General features: G+C 49.9%; 5 protein-coding genes across 5 annotated transcripts; 4 read left to right on the forward strand and 1 right to left on the reverse strand.

Annotated features, from left to right (window-relative positions):
* Window positions 1–1,417: 1,417 nt before the first annotated feature.
* On the forward strand, window positions 1,418–2,989 carry FPRO_11002 (uncharacterized protein; the record flags this gene model as incomplete). The annotated part of the gene is made up of 1 exon (XM_031232026.1): window positions 1,418–2,989. The coding sequence occupies one exon, from the start codon at window positions 1,418–1,420 to the stop codon at window positions 2,987–2,989; it is 1,572 nt and encodes a 523-aa protein (XP_031082005.1).
* A 1,365-nt stretch (window positions 2,990–4,354) lies between these two features.
* On the forward strand, window positions 4,355–6,030 carry FPRO_11003 (putative MFS transporter; the record flags this gene model as incomplete). The annotated part of the gene is made up of 5 exons (XM_031232028.1): window positions 4,355–4,515; window positions 4,577–5,268; window positions 5,323–5,612; window positions 5,667–5,764; window positions 5,814–6,030. 5 exons carry the CDS (start codon window positions 4,355–4,357, stop codon window positions 6,028–6,030), a joined length of 1,458 nt encoding a protein of 485 aa, XP_031082006.1.
* A 1,355-nt stretch (window positions 6,031–7,385) lies between these two features.
* FPRO_11004 (uncharacterized protein) lies at window positions 7,386–7,802 on the forward strand (the record flags this gene model as incomplete). The annotated part of the gene is made up of 1 exon (XM_031232029.1): window positions 7,386–7,802. One exon carries the CDS (start codon window positions 7,386–7,388, stop codon window positions 7,800–7,802), a length of 417 nt encoding a protein of 138 aa, XP_031082007.1.
* A 1,273-nt stretch (window positions 7,803–9,075) lies between these two features.
* FPRO_11005 (uncharacterized protein) lies at window positions 9,076–10,285 on the forward strand (the record flags this gene model as incomplete). The annotated part of the gene is made up of 2 exons (XM_031232030.1): window positions 9,076–9,152; window positions 9,244–10,285. The coding sequence occupies 2 exons, from the start codon at window positions 9,076–9,078 to the stop codon at window positions 10,283–10,285; spliced, it is 1,119 nt and encodes a 372-aa protein (XP_031082008.1).
* Window positions 10,286–11,442: 1,157 nt separating this feature from the next.
* Window positions 11,443–13,744, reverse strand: FPRO_11006 (uncharacterized protein; the record flags this gene model as incomplete). The annotated part of the gene is made up of 4 exons (XM_031232031.1): window positions 11,443–12,938; window positions 12,993–13,079; window positions 13,135–13,144; window positions 13,271–13,744. 4 exons carry the CDS (start codon window positions 13,742–13,744, stop codon window positions 11,443–11,445), a joined length of 2,067 nt encoding a protein of 688 aa, XP_031082009.1.
* Window positions 13,745–15,792: the final 2,048 nt, after the last annotated feature.

The raw sequence follows: 15,792 nt of genomic DNA on the forward strand, positions 1-15,792 counted from the left end.
TCAGCAACACTCAGCAACACTCAGCAACACACAAGCATAAACGGTTCAACGCCTCTTTCTTAGCTTCTCGCGCCACTTCCCTGTTGGATGGTAGCTATCGTTAGTCTGCAGCAACCAAAACGAAGAGAAAAAAGTCTCAATCGTGCAAAACTCCCTCCATCAATCCCTCTTCGTCAGTCTTGGTGCTTGGTTGTTCGAAACTACAGGTGATTATCATTTCTGGGCATCTGTCACGTTTTTGCCTCGCTCTGTTAAGATCAGCAGGAGATGCTTAGACGACAGGTCCACGTTACTTGCGCATCGCGTATACCTCGTAAATAAAACACTAACAATCTCAAAGGAGTTGGGGTGCAGCGCCATGACAAACGAGCTAGACCGTAAGGGGTGTCTGGCCAGGGGCTATAATGCCCATTTTGTCTGCTGTACAAATTGCTAGGTCAATCCCAGCATGCCACGAATGTATTGCACAGTCTAAGGTAGGTAGGTAGGTAGGTAGCCTCTAAATGAGGCTGTAGAAGGGCTTTTCACTGTTGACATCGTCTCTCTCGTCTTGACGTCTAATATTGTATGTATAATTGCTCACCATCGGTAAACCGTTGACCGTTTCACTGTAACAATCCAAACATTATCATTCGTCAACTGAAATCGTGTCTCCCCCAATCAACAGTCATCAATGCATGGAGTTCGCTGTCAAAGTGCAAGGATTCAGTACTTCGCCACTAAGTACCCTCTACATTTTAGAGCCCGTTCCCCGTACACGCAACTCGCTCGCTGCAGCAAGCAAATTTTTAGTGTGGCCGGCGTCGCGCAAATCCGCTCTTCCCGCGCCATTCATTCCCAGTCCCCTTCATCACGAGCCTGGGCCCCCCGTCCCTCGTTTTGGTCATTCACTCACTGCCCTGTAGTATTTGCACCAGCAACTGGCACGCACTGCTACCACTACGCCTCTTCTTTCATCCTTCGTTTTCCTTCTCGTCTCACCCAAACTAACACAATACGAGTCGAGTAGTTATTCACTAGAATACTGCTTGGTCCTGCTCCTACTGTTTTCTAACACTCGTTACTATCTCCCTTTTTTCTTCCTCCTCAGTTCTTTTTTTCCTTTCTTGTCCTTTGCTTTACGCGCCTTCGCTGTTTGCTGCCGCGCGTGCCTTTCGTACTCCTTATCCACATCGCACAAGCCGAGACAATCCAGCGACATTTTGCTCGACTTGACCACCGCTTGCGCCCTCTCCCCTCTCAGACACGACACACTAGAGACCTCTTCTTTATTTGAGACGGTCGCTGCTTTTCCCCATTGGATTTGTCGTTCCTTGTGCCGAACCCTCCCGGGTACTTCTTCGTCTCCTTACACGCCGTCACCCATCACCTCATATCGACGGCTTGATTGAATTGACGACAACACCGACCGTTCAAGATGCAGCTTCGACGATTCTTGCTTCTGGGTATGCTCCTCGGAGCCGAGGCCACTCAACTCGTTGCCCGTCAGAATTCCAACTCCGACTCTGCTGCCGCTCCCTCAACCGATTCCTCTCCCGCGAGTACTGCTGAAGCCGATCCCACGAGCGACTCTGCTGCCACTACTGCAGCAGAAACTACCGCCGCCCAACCTACCGACGATTCTAGTACCGCTGACGGATCTACTACTGATGGATCTTCCGATGGAGGCTCAACCACAGCTGAGGATGTCATCATTACCAAGACGGTGACTGTCACTGATGCCGATGCCAAGACCGTAAGCCGTCAGACTACTGTCATGAAGACAATTACATCCACTGTCATCGTTACGTCGACTGCGTTCGATACCAAGACTGTTACTAGCAGCGACGCTGAGACCGCAACGACTACGACCTACGTTACCTCTACAAAGTGGGCTAACGAGAAGCGTGCCCTTGATTTGGCTCCTCGAACCATTGGTGGTGTTGAACTCGTTGCCCCTGCTTTGCCTACCTATACTACTACCACCAGTGCTCCTCCTCACTTCAACGCTCAAATCGAAGGTGAGCACTACGGTCTCCGAGCCTTCCGACGAGGTCTTCACAAGCGTGCCACCTCCACCACTACTGTTACTGTGACAGAGGGCGGCGGCGACTCCGATACCACTGTCTTCAATACTATTTCTCGAACCGTTATTTCCACCGTTAGCAGCCAGACCAAGGTGACCAAGACCATCACCGAGACCGAGCAGGCAGGTGCTAGTACTACTGTCACTGTCACCAGCACCCTTGTTGTCACATCTACTAGAGTGACCACTGGTGTTGTGCGCACAGCGACCGTTGCTCCTTCTGGAGAGTATGGTCCTTCCGGTACCGGCGGCGCCAGCTCTGATAATAACAGCAGCAGCAGCAGTAACGACGGGGGTCTCTCTACAGGTGCCAAGGCTGGAATTGGTGCTGGTGTTGGTGTTGCTGGCCTTGCCGTCATTGCTGGTCTCGTTTGGTTCTGTCTTCGCAAGCGCCGCAATGCTAAGAACAAGGCCGAGTACGACGATGTCTTTGGCGCCTCCGAGGTTCCTGTTGGTGGCCGTGGTGGTGGCGGCGCTGCTGCTGCCGGTACCAGCCCCCACATGTCCCAGACAACCGCCGCCGCCTCTACTCTGGCTCCCAGCCGCAACACCACCAAGTCCGAGGGCTACCGCGGTACTGCTCTGGGCGATGGACGTGCCGGTTTCGCCAAGCCCCAGCAGTTCGGTCGCAGCTACATGCCCGTTAGCCCCGAGACCAACTACTCTCGCACTGCTGGTAGCGACCAGGCCTATTCAGCTACCACTCCCGAGAACAACTACGCACACCCTGTGGGCGGCTCTCCCAACCACAACGCTGCTGAGATGTACAGCCCTGCCAATACAGCTGAGCTGGCCAGTGACAGCGCTGCTACCAAGTGGCATCAAAATGACGCTGCTGAGATCGATGGCAACCAGGTTTCAAGCGCTCGTGGAACAGCACCCCCTGAGAACGTTTACGAGATGCCCGCACAACCCTACAGGTAAACGATGAGGTTGCCAGTTGGCCAGTACAGTGGTCACTGGTAATGGAATGGATGGATGAGGAAAAATTCAAGATTCGATGAGACTCCCCCTTGTAGCTAGAGGGAGGGGAAATAATTAATGTCAGATACTGTACATATTGTAAACCCTTACTTTTTCTTTCCTTGCGTATGACGAGATCACACATCGGTAAAGCGAACAAGAGCGGGAGATGATGTCTCCCATTGCATGACTTGTATATCTTCCATTGCTACCATTTTGGGTTCAACAGAGGTGTGGATGATTTGAGGTGTTGAGGTGGATTAGATACGTTGATGCAATAAAAAAGAATTAAAATCTGACAGTCTAGGATCTATGTTAACTATCTCCGATCGTCCACATCTCGAAATTAACTACTCTCTGTGCATTTGATGTGAGACACCATTTTAGCTTCTATTTGTTTGTTTGTTTGTTTGTTTATTTATGGTCCAACATTGCACCGTTGGTATCCGGCATTGCTCTTAACGTGATATTACTCCCGCTGATTAATTAAGCTTCAAAGAAACTCAACTCTAGTGGATTTATCCGCTCGATAGATCGACTCAGTCCGCAGATAATAATGTCCGTTATCGGTGACGCCACTTGATGTCGTGCATTCAGAACAAGACATGTGCGTGCAAGAAAGACAAATAGCTCAACCAAGCAACGGGATTCTAATGAGGAATTCGATCATCAAGCTTAATTTTATAGTATATGCATCAAACTCTTTCTCTCCCTAATCATCACGACCTCATGTTGACTCAAGTGACCACAACCCCCAGTTCTGGAACAAAAAAAGGTCGAACCCACTCTTCCTGGTAATCATCGAAACACCCAGAGTCACATCCTATCCTTTATTCTATAACGTTACTACGTACTCCGTACATTACGAGGGAATTAAAAGGCGTATACTCGGCTCAATTCACTCTTGCACAACCGGACAAGTTTCGGATGACCTGACCTGATCTGAAAGCGGAGCTATTACGAAAAAATTCTGAATAGTGTCGTACTATATTCTGCTTCTGTCCTTTTGCCTTTTCTATTTCTTCCGCTGTCCTTCTTTCTTTCTGTCTATCTTTTGCTTTATCCTCCACTTTACAAGTCCTCATGCGCCAAGAATTGCCAAGCACACGCCTAATCTTTTAAAAGATTGTCGTGAGTGGGAGGTATTTCACCCCATTCTCGCTATCATCTGAGGATATCTGCTTCCCTTGCTCGGTTGCATTGAGCAGGGGCTCGTTTTTCTTGCTATAAAGCAAAGAGACTGGGAGGACCCTATTTCGATTGTGAGTTGTTCTTGAAAATCCTTATCAAAGACTGTTACTCATGACTCCTTCAGAGATAATTAGTATGGCTTCGAAAGACGGCCAAGATAGTACGCCCAGGCGTCACAGTCTCAGCGATGAGTCTGACTCCAACTCAGCTGCTGATGAGAAGAGACTTGTTGCGAAGCTGGACTTCTACATCATTCCTCTGGTAATGGTACTTTACCTCTTCAGTTTCCTAGACAGGTAAGTTACACAACTCACTCACTCACCGAGTCCTTATGACTGACTAATTCAAAACGAATAGAGTCAACATTGGTAATGCCCGACTTTACGGACTCGAAGAGGATCTGAACCTCTCATCGAACCAGTTCCAAGTTGCTGTGTCCATTCTGTTCGTCACATACTTGCTCTTCGAGGTTCCATCCAACCTTGTCCTTAAGCTCTTCACGCCTCGTCGATGGATCGCGTTCATTGCTGCTGCATGGGGAATCATCGCCACCCTCACCGGCCTTGTCAACTCATACGGTGCTTTAATCGCTTGTCGGTTGCTTCTTGGTGCTGTTGAAGCAGGCCTGTTTCCTGGCTTGACGGTCTATCTCACTTTCTTCTACACCAAGAGAGAACTCGCCCTTCGCGTGGGTTATCTGTTCGTTAGCGCTGCAGTCGCTGGAGCTCTGGGTGGTTTGTTGGCATATGGCATTGGACATATGGATGGCCTCCATGGTATGAGCGGTTGGCGATGGATCATGATCATTGAAGGAATCCCGAGCTTCTTGCTTGGCGTTGTCACATACTTTGCTCTGCCAAACGATGCAGAGACAGCATACTTCCTCGACGAGAATGAAAGGGCGCTTATGCGTTCGAGACACGCCCGTGAGTACGGGAACACGGCTTCCAGTCGTGAGTTTAGCAAGAAGGACATGATGTGCGCCTTTAAGGACTGGAAGGTTTGGGCGTTTTGTGTTGCGCAGTTTGGCGTCGATACTATGTTGTATGGTGAGTTTCGATATCCCCCAACCTAGCACACAGTCCACTGACTGACAAACGTAGGGTTTTCAACCTTCCTCCCGACCATTATTAGGGATCTCGGTGACTGGACGGTTGCAGAGACACAACTCCTAACCGTGCCATGCTACTTTCTCGGTGCAGCGACGTATATGTCGACCGCATTTCTCTCAGATAAGCTTCAACAGCGTGGAATTTTCTGCGTGATCTTTGGAGTCATCAGCGTTGTTGGATATGCAGTCCTGCTGGCTGATGTGTCTTCTGGTGTTCACTACTTTGGCTGCTTCCTGGTAGCTGGAGGCTTGTACGTTGTTGTGGGCTTGCCACTGGCTTGGGTAAGTTAATATGAGTACGATGGTAAATTATAGCGAGCTGACTCAGTTGTTTAGTTGCCCACAAACTCGCCGCGTTACGGAAAGCGTACTACTGGTACGGGAATGCAGTTGACTTGGGGTAATGCGGCAGGCATCATGTCTGCGTTCATCTAGTAAGTCCCGATACTGACTGATATCGTGACTTCTGCTAACCTTGGCCAGTCCTGCCTCAGACAAGCCTCGATATATCCGCGGACATGCTGTAACGCTCAGCATGGTTGCTCTCGGCACTGTCATCTATGGATTCATGTGGTGGTGGTACCGACGAGAGAATGAGCGACGACAGGCAGGTCTCATGGACGACAAGTTCCGAGGAATGGGAGAGGATGAGTTGGCTGAGCTTGGAGATGAGAGTCCACGTTATAGATATACCATTTAGAGGGGATCTGATAAGAGGATAATGAGAACTCGGGGTTATGAGGGACGAGATCGAGATGACGGAGGATACTATATGAAAGGGATATACATAATGAGAATGGCTGTTGATTACCGATGGAAGTAGACAGAAATAACGGTTTGAAGATAAAATACGTCCTTTAGGTAGAGATGACTGATGGTTCAAAGCAGAGCCTCGGGGTAACTAACACCTAACACCAAGGAGAAGTACCGGAACTAAACGGCGCTAATATCCGTTAATAGTGGCTTGATGAGGTGCATGGTTCCATCGTTGCTGGGGGAGTTTCACATGGTTTAGGAGAGCAATTTATTGGTCAGTTGCATTTGGTATTTATCATGTATCATCGAACCACAACTCGTGTTGTTGTGTTATTATTTACAACTTCAGGCTGTTTTACTGTACCTACTTAGTCAGTTAGAGGGATTGCCAGCACGTCCAGCTCAACTGTCGTTGTTGGGGCTGTGTACGTCAGCTGCTGAATGGTTGCCATGATCCATCCCTCAAGCAAAGGAAGTGGTGTCGTGTAATAATGGGGCCAGTGCGTGCATATTGAATACGAGGTCTGGGCTGTGTTGAAGAATGTCGCCTGAAATATTGTCAACAGTTGAAGACACTGAAACTAGGCTGTAGGTCTTGGCCATTCAGTATCGTTGTAGTGAATAGCTTTGAAGTGTAGGTACTCTCCCGTGTTGAGGTGCTGGCTTGCCCAACCTCCTGTACCTATGATCAGTCAACTCTCCTGTTGTTGATACTACCAGTAAGTACTAACCTGCCAGGGCAGGCTGAGCAGCACATGTCATCAGACTCCAGTACCGTTACCGGGCAAGAGTAAATAAACAGCCCAGATACCAACAGTCTCGCCACTCCTGATTAATCGATCCTCCCTGAGACTTTCAATCCATAAGACACGCTCATTCTCAGTGGAATAATGCAAATGTACTGTACCCCAGGATCACAGTGGACATCCATTGGCACTAGCGGACCCTTGTTTCCAAATTTAGGTGCCCAAGTCATGCCCTAGCGTCGAAAAACGGAGGCTTAACAGAGGCTACCGACTCTTCCCATGTTCCCCTGTTTTCTTCCATCCAATGTCTCCATTTCCATTTCCACTTGCTTCTGCTTCTCTTTCTTCATCCTTACCTTCTAACTAATTCCTTCTTGGCTGCTATTCACTTTCGTTACTGACCAACTCAGTCCAAAGTCTCTCGCTTGTCTTCTCTGACAGTTGCAATCTATACCACTTCTTCTATATTCGATCGTTATCTTGGTGTATCCCCTAATCCTCCACTGATCGATCGACTCAACAATCCATCTTCAACACTCAATAACCCGACATCATGCGTTTCTCCAAGCACGTCCTCCCCATCGCCATCCTCCTCACCGGTGTCATCGCCGCCAAGGACGAGGAGTCTACCACTGCCGTCGAAAAGGCCAAGGCTACCGACGACAAGGCCTCCGCGACTGCCGACGACTCCAAGACAGCGGACGCGACAGAAGAGGCTTCTGCAACTGCTACCGGCAAGGATGACAAGAAGGAATCAAAGACCGACAAGTCCGATACCAAGTCTGCCACAAAGGAGAAGTCGGCTGCTTCTCAAACCACGGCTGATGGACCCACGATTACCTGGGACCCTCCTGCTCCCAAGACCACGGTCCCTGATATCAACGCTGGCTCTCCTTCACCCATGACTCCTGGTGTTGTTGTTCTGTCGTTGGTGCTCGGCATCACATCTCTCGGAATGGCTCTGCTGTAAGAGTATCTGCCATCCTCCTTAGAGATCATTGCACATTTCAGCTTCTGCAGTGGTTCTTCTTGGCAAGCGTTTTCTGGTTGAACGGGGTTTGTTCATTTTATTTCACATGATTGTGGCGCTATACGGAATGTCAACGGCAACGGGGATTGGCGATGTTTCTCTGGCCTGTAATTTGGTGGATGGACGCGTATGTTTGTGGCGCTCAGATAAGCCATTTGTTTCGGGGGAAAAAAGATGCGAGATTGCGAAAGGAATAAGAAGGTTATGGGAGAAAAACTATCTGGATCAGCACCTGGATCTGGAAGAGCATTGCATTGGAGTAAAACTGTTGATATAAGTAATTGGGTCAAAATGAAAAGAGTTTCTCGACTTCTTGATCTGCTGTCGCCGGAATGAAATCTGAGCTCCCCCGGTGCCTTATTCGTTTTAGAGCCACCCTTTCGTTAGCTGGGGCACGGGCACGGGCATGGGCATGGCCTGATGCCATAGGTAGCCCTGACCTATCTGCATAAACTTGATTGTAGGGCGAGTGTAAAACATATCCTCACAGGGTGAGAGATAAGCCACCAATATATGTTCAACGTCGGGCAGTATTTACCGTCCGTATCCATTGATTTTAAGTATCATCGAGGGTCCTGGAGTCAGAGAATTGGCATCATAATTCCCGATTCCAAGATACCGATGCTCCCTGGCCAATCACGACATCTACAATCGACGTCATAATCCATCCACCCTTTGTCGGCCCAATCACTTGACCCCTCCCCCTCATTCCTCCGAGTACAGCTCCCATCTCCAATCGCATGGTTCTAGCGCCTGTTGTGCCTGTGCTGTAGGGGGTTTTCAGTAGGTTCACGGCGCACTGTGCCTTAACTTAGGTAACTAGACATGGCAAGTCGCAATGCATGTCTTGCATTCATTCCTCTTGCCCAGCCCAACCAACACAACGAAGCTGAACTTGCGATAATACACTTTTTCCCACTCTCAATTCCCTACGTCCTTTTCTCTTTCTTACAACAATCGCCGTCACTCGAGCATAATCAAGCCATCACCGACGATAGTGTCACGCAATAGTCTTCGTCGTATCCTTCGCCTGATATCAGCAGGCGCCTAACTTCCTGAGCGCCGTTGACGGCGAAACTCTCGATACCTGACGTCGTCTCATACCATCGCATCCACATCCACTTCTACGACCACCGGGAGCTCTTGTGCAAAGACAATACCCATTGCGTTTCAGTCGGGCAACTTCTCACTGCCGAAACGAGCTATTATCATCATGGCGCAGACGCAGCCTCCAACCTTCATCAACCTCCCGCCTCCCACCTCCAGACCAGAGACCCCCTCTGAGATGCCGTGTGTTCTTCCTTGCTCCTAGCATTGCCTATCATTTGGTGTGATGCCTTTGCCCCTGAAACTTGCCCACTGACATCGTTGCCCGTCTCAGAGGCACTCCTACAAGCACCACTACCTCGCTTTCCGCCCTATCCACCACTGCGATCAAAGATGGTCATCGAGGCCACTTCCCACAGGGCCCTCTTAGTCGCGGACACCAACATAACCCTTCCACCCAAAGCCTCGAGGCTGAACGTGCCGACCGAATTTCCCGACTCGCTGGTCTCGAGCGAGTTTCAACCCTCCGGGCACCCCCTCAAGCGAACGCCCAAGGAGCATCATCTCCCTCGCCTCAAACCACGCCAACCTCTACAACTGGGTTTCCGCCCAACTACCCGGCTACACAGCACCTGACACCTGCATATTTCGATAGCAATGGCCAGCCTGTCGCCGTGACCAAGATGAGTACTGTCGGAACGGCCAGCGCAACCGAGAGCCATGTTGGCGATGGCGATGATACGCGCACAACTGCCGGCGAACACGACGAAGACATGTTTAGTACCGATACCAACTACCGTGAAGCCGAGTCAGTCGCAAGCATGGGTGGCTATCCCGACGCTATGGACGAGGATCTCGATGGCGCCAATGCTCGTTCTGTGGCTGGTTATGACGATCGCATGAGCGATGACGGCTCTGCCTCTCTTGTTGGATTTGGTGAGGGTGCGGGCAGTACCGTATCTGGGCCCATCTATCATCGTCGAACCGCCCCCCAAGCTTGGGGTCTTGAAAGAACCAATTCCGGTCTGAGCGACGCCCGGCGGGAGCGTGACACTCATATGGGCGGTGACACGCCTGTGAGTATGTCTGCACTTCAGGAGCGCCGGGACGCTCGCATGATGGACGGTGTCGCGACTGATCCGAATCCAGGACAAGCACCAGAGAACGACTCGTTTGTTGACACAACCTTCCGAGGCCCTGTCTCTGCGTCGCAACCCCAATCACAAACTGCTGCTGCTCAGGAGGCGGCAGAGCGTATTGTCCAGAGGTTGGATAGAGGTGAGACAAGGGCGCCTGCTTCGGGTCTTGTAGGGCCTGGACGGGGTGATGAGCCTTTGGGCAAGTTCTACTTTGAAGGCGAGAAGCGTGATGATTAGAGCGGTTATTACATCAAAAGAGAAATCCCAACTGAGCCTTCATCTGCAAGGGTGATGATGACTCCATAGCTGGGTTGAAGGGCGATGTCAGGCACGAGGAGCTTGAGAGATATGGTCATAGTTCTCATGCTGTGCTTGTCCTCGGAAGGAGTTTCTATGTTTTAGACTATATGCGCGCCCATCGCTGTCCCGCCAGTTTCGTTTATATGTCGATATTTCGTTGGGGCCTTCCATCTTGGAATGTGGCCTTTTCTGCTGTACAAACACGTCCTCTTCAGCTATTGGCTCTAGTACCTGTGTACAGAGTATTTTGTTCCTTTTGTGAGTATGTCACGATGCAATTGGGGATTGATTGGACGTTGGATGGTCTTCCAACGTTGCCGAGGTCAGTTTAGATCCTGGCACTTTACTTCATGTTATTATGGTCAAAGCCAAAGCATGCTGTATTATCAGCATGCCCGTTGTACCTGGTCTCTAAATATGACGCCGCTATCTATTCGCCCCAAACTGTGTGACCATGCTCCGTGCACTTCATTTGGCAGATATCATGAAACTAAGTCAGCGAGAAAGAATTGCGTTGGTCATGGCTTTGGGCACACCCTGCCTCAAAAACCATCGCTCGTTCTGTAAGTGCATCTGGCCAGAGATAAAGGCCAGCCCCATCAACTAGGTGGGTGAACTTGGTCTTGGAGCGGGCTAATCGCAACACTCCTCCCGGACAAATGCCATCCAAAGTGTTCAATGAAATAATCATGGGCCTCCATAAAGGCACACTTGAGGGAAAAGGAAACCAGACTGTGAATAATACAGGACCCGTGACTCCTTGCGTCGTAATGCCTCAGTGATGAAATGACAAGATGATGATCTAGGCTTGGATGCTGAAACACCAGACCTCATCCTTTTCCAGCTTCCGTCTCAGATATATGCGCAAGCTGCTGTTTGGGGCGCTAACCAATTCTCAGAGACCTTGGAGCTGCAAGAAGAAAAGCAACAACAATAACAGACTGGTATACTGTCATAAAATTGGCTCTGTAAACATTATATGCATAAATAAAAAGCTGCACCATGTTATAACGATCTGGAGAACCCCAGTGTTGTGGTATATGGTGGCGCAAATTTGAATAAGACGAATGGTTATTCGCATGCTGTCGCATAGTTCAAGCGCAGGAGAAGTCAAGACGCATTCGTCGAGCAACGCCTTGCCAGTCCCATACAGATACCCAGTCGCCCTGATCCATGCATGCCCAAACCTTTTCTAGAAGCTCCATGACACGCTCGCAGTTCCGTAGGCCTGTATATCCACGAATAGCTCTTACTGCAGTGTGTATGCGTTCTTGCTGGGCTGGCTCAAAGCAAGCAGTGCCAATGACTAGACAGGGAATAAGTAGCAGAGTCTGGGACGGATCAGAAGGCTTGAAAGACTCCAAAATAGTGAGAGACTCTTCAACAGCGAGCGTGATTCGTCGGTCGTGATATGCTGGTCTTCTGGAAGGTGGGGGTGAAGATGCCCTCTCTTGGCATGTTGACGAGTCTTGTTCATGCATGGAATTTGTCCTCGAAGGGTTGCGAGATGTTGGGCAGCTGCTGGCCATGTGAACATCAGCAGCCCCGGTGACACCGTTACCCCTTGATACTGTGGCCATCATCGAAGCTCGTCTGGGTGGTGGTGGCGGAGGAGCAACAGTGGTTGAGGCCGAGATGGGCAAGGTGCTGAACGTCGAACGGCGCATTGAGGAGACTGACGGTGGGTAGATCGTCCGGAAAAGATACACCCACATCATCTGCTTGTAGAGCAGTCCGACTCGGTCACGGCTGTCACCCCATGGCCAGTTTGGTGTCCACTCGCGAATGGCCGCGTCAATCTCAGCAGCCTGATACAAGCTAGTGTAATCCACCACTGGGTCAACACCAGCAGAAATATTGGCTCGGATCGTGTTTCGAATAGTCGTGATCTGAGATAGATACTGGAAGAGGCCATCCCCAACACCTATCAAACGGGGAGGCTGTATCGGTGCTACAGGCTCCCAATCTTCAGACGACAGTCTAGCTGTCATATTCTCAGGGTGCCAGAACAAGTCATCGGCAAAGATGTGGTACTGGAAGAACTCAGTAATGAAAGTATATAAAGCCGGGTCCTCAGGGGGTGAGTGTTGAATCAGAGTCTGATAAGCTTGGAGGTGCACACGATGTTCACCTCGAGGGTTTCCATCGGCTCTCGTCTGAAGAAGCAAGCAGAGCATTTGTCCATATCTCGCAGAGAGAATGGTCTTGTACTCGGGATCGTCTTTGTCCAAGGGCCGTCCCATATCCTCGTACAGTCGCTTCATGGACTCGTCGTGGTGATAGTCGGCGCGTTGTTGCAACGCCTCCCGACTGGACTGAGGATGGTCAGCCAATAACTTGGCACCATACGGTGTATCCCAGTCGATGTGCTTGCTGCTGATTGCCAGGATAGAGTGCATGAGGCCTTGGTGTTCATTGGCGAGGTGAAGGATGATGTCTTTGAATGCATTTCTGGCCTCTCCTTCAACTGTTAAGACATTGCTCAGATGGGTAATATAATGTTTCCAAAAGACCTTATCCTCGACAGTCTCGACACCATGGAAGATTGGTTGCATAGTAATGATTGGAAGGGCCTCCTGGCGTAATCGCTCTGGCGCGATAGTTAGACGAAGGATGTGTCGGTATTTCATGGAAGGGAACGTACCCTCTTCGGCCTTTTCCTTGCCGCTCTTCCATATCTGTTTTTCGTGGTAGCCCTCGCATACCACAGCGTTCTTCTCGCAATTCATGCCTAGAAACAACTGATTAGAATCTTGCATATCTCAGGTGAATGATTCAGGTCGTACATCGAGGTTTCTACTTCATATTAGCCTTCTGTTGACAGCTCAAGAACTCAAAAGCACTAGACATGACAGGGAGAAAGGTGACATGGCATCCCCCCTCGTTCTGTGACAGGTCTAACGCCTTGGTGAAATCACTTACCGCTTCATCACATTTCTTCTTGCGCTTTCGGCAGGTAATACAACCAGTCTTTGATCGACCCTTGGTCACTTTACTTGCGCTTACTGCCGTGGTCAATGGGTGTTTCCTTGGTCTTCCTCGTGGTCGTTTCGGTTTCGGATCTATCTTGGCGGAGTCCATTGAAGCTGACGCCAGGGGGGCGGCTTTCAGATCGTCCATGTTAAGGTCATCTTCGACCGGCTCCAACTTCGGGATGGTAAGAATATCGTCCGAGCCTTGCTCCCAATTATTGTCCATTTCAACATCGTCTCGGTCGACATAGTCCGTGCTCCAAGAATCGGCGCAGGACGAGGAAGCTGAATGTACCATCGTAGGGGCAGAAGAATTGTCCAATCCTGCGCTCAACGGTGAAATCTGGCCGGGCTGTAGTTGATTTGCTGTTGCTGCTGAAGACATCCACAAAGAGTCCATTGGTAAAGGTGATGGTGGCACCATGTTGTTTCGGCTTTCGAGAGATATACTGTGGTTATCGCACCAAGCCAAGTTTCGTTCAGACTGCGAAAATGCAAATGAACTTTCGTTAACCATCGAAGAGGGTGACCATGCCTCGCACAGGAGTTGAGAGAAAGATGTTTTGTGCCGACTGTCCCAGAGCCGGCGGTAAAGACTTAGATAGATAACTAGGTAGCCCGATTGAATATGGTACGGTATGTATAGGCACAGCACAGTCTATGGAAGCTGGACGTAACGACTCAGCATGAAGCTGTGGAGACTAGAGGGTGGTGGCGGTGGACGTTAGGCTGGACTAGCTATCGACGCCAACACACCAACGGTTGATCGAAGCTCCTTAGTCGCCCAGAACAGGCGACGGTTCGAAAATCGCAAGATGAAAGGGAGGGAAAGGTGAGGAGAATGGAGGGGCTACAGTATGTGGGTGGAGAGGTGTTATTTGGTATGGAGGAGTTTTGAGATTCAGCACTGGAACCCTTCTGCAGTCTGTCGACTCCATCTCCCCACAGTTATCATAGCCTAGCAATGAGGTTGGCCTCATGGTCAAGGTGAGAGAGCCCACAGGGGCTTTGGTACACCTGGTACATAACCCTCAATACCCATGTGCCGTTCGGTCCCGCCAGGGATCTTTTCAGGCCGCTCGACGATGCCATCGATGGTCTCCTACAGACCCTGTCATGCCAGGGCCAGCTGCTGGGGGCTAGGTCGGCTAGTTCAGTAGCTTAGGACGACCATGATGAATGAGACGTGAAGGATACTCTAAGCCTTGGCGGATGTCTCCACCAAAGTCTTGATGGGGGAACATGGACATGGCGTATTTAGATATCCACCCTCCATAGATTTAGCGTCTTCAGGACCCTGCCAGAGATACTTCAGGGTACGCAAACCAGGCAAAGCAGCCCAGCCTAAGTGGGACATTTCCTGTCTGGACTGCTCAGGACTCAGGTTTCGTTAAGGTGGTGCGTACAATGCCGTGCTATAAATGCTAGCAAATGCCTGGGATACGGGAGCAAGATCATGGCGAGGTAAAACGTGCCGTGCCTAGAATTACGAGGAAGGGCCTCGATCTAACAGACATCTCGATGAGCTTGATCTTTTCTCAATTTCAGAGGCCAATCAATGATAACAAGTCGTGTCTATGCCCGTATTGTATGCGACAAGTGGAGTAGCGTCTATGTATGGTTCGACAACGTTGATCTGTCTCTGAAAGTCACACGACAAAGCATCAACCAACTTTGGAGTAAGAAAATCAACGGGCGACGTTGCAACGCTGCTGTAGCATGATATCACCCCAAGTCCCCTGTGTTTGTAAATTCCCGTTGAGTGGTATTCGTTGCTAGTGCTTTTTCACACCTTATCGCGCAACCAACCGATGCTGTTTTGAGTGATGATCATGGTGATGGTAGATTTCGCTTGAATCAGCCCAGACAGGCTGTGTTGACTGTTGAGGCCCCAATTGGGGCTGCAAGACTCTTCAGCTTTGCACCACGATCGACTTTGGGCATCAAGTGAAGGAAATTCCATCAGTGGGCAAGGTACTGTGGGGATCTCAACAAAGAAGTTGTGGTGACGGAAAATGCGAGTCGGTTGGATAAAGATGATGGTGTTGACAGCGGATGACATGAATAGGAAAGGTGCTTCTGCACTATATCGGCATCTGTCTCAAATTTCTTTCCTCAAAGAGGTCAGTCACGATGCAGATCAGCTTTTACTGCCCATCTGAGAAGGCACCTTTCTCCACGAAGGCCGATGACACAAGGTGTAGGAAGGTACATAATCTGATCGAGTAGGCCCGGCCTAGGCAGGTTCGCTACTCCGTCCTTCCAGCCCCACTGACATCCGACCCCGAAGATTTTCCTTACCTACTAAGGTACTAACCTAAGGTACTACTAGATCTTTTCAACTCATATTGAAAGCTTCCTCAATCAGAATCTGGACTTTTTATCAAATCCCCTATATTTCTTTTACACCAACCAGGATCATGCTTGTCTCTCTTTGATGGCTTTTCCAACAGAAAGCCTCATGTTGGCTGG

This window comes from Fusarium proliferatum (assembly GCF_900067095.1).
Source record: "Fusarium proliferatum ET1 genome assembly, contig: FPRO_scaffold005, whole genome shotgun sequence".
NCBI classification, from domain to species: domain Eukaryota; kingdom Fungi; phylum Ascomycota; class Sordariomycetes; order Hypocreales; family Nectriaceae; genus Fusarium; species Fusarium proliferatum.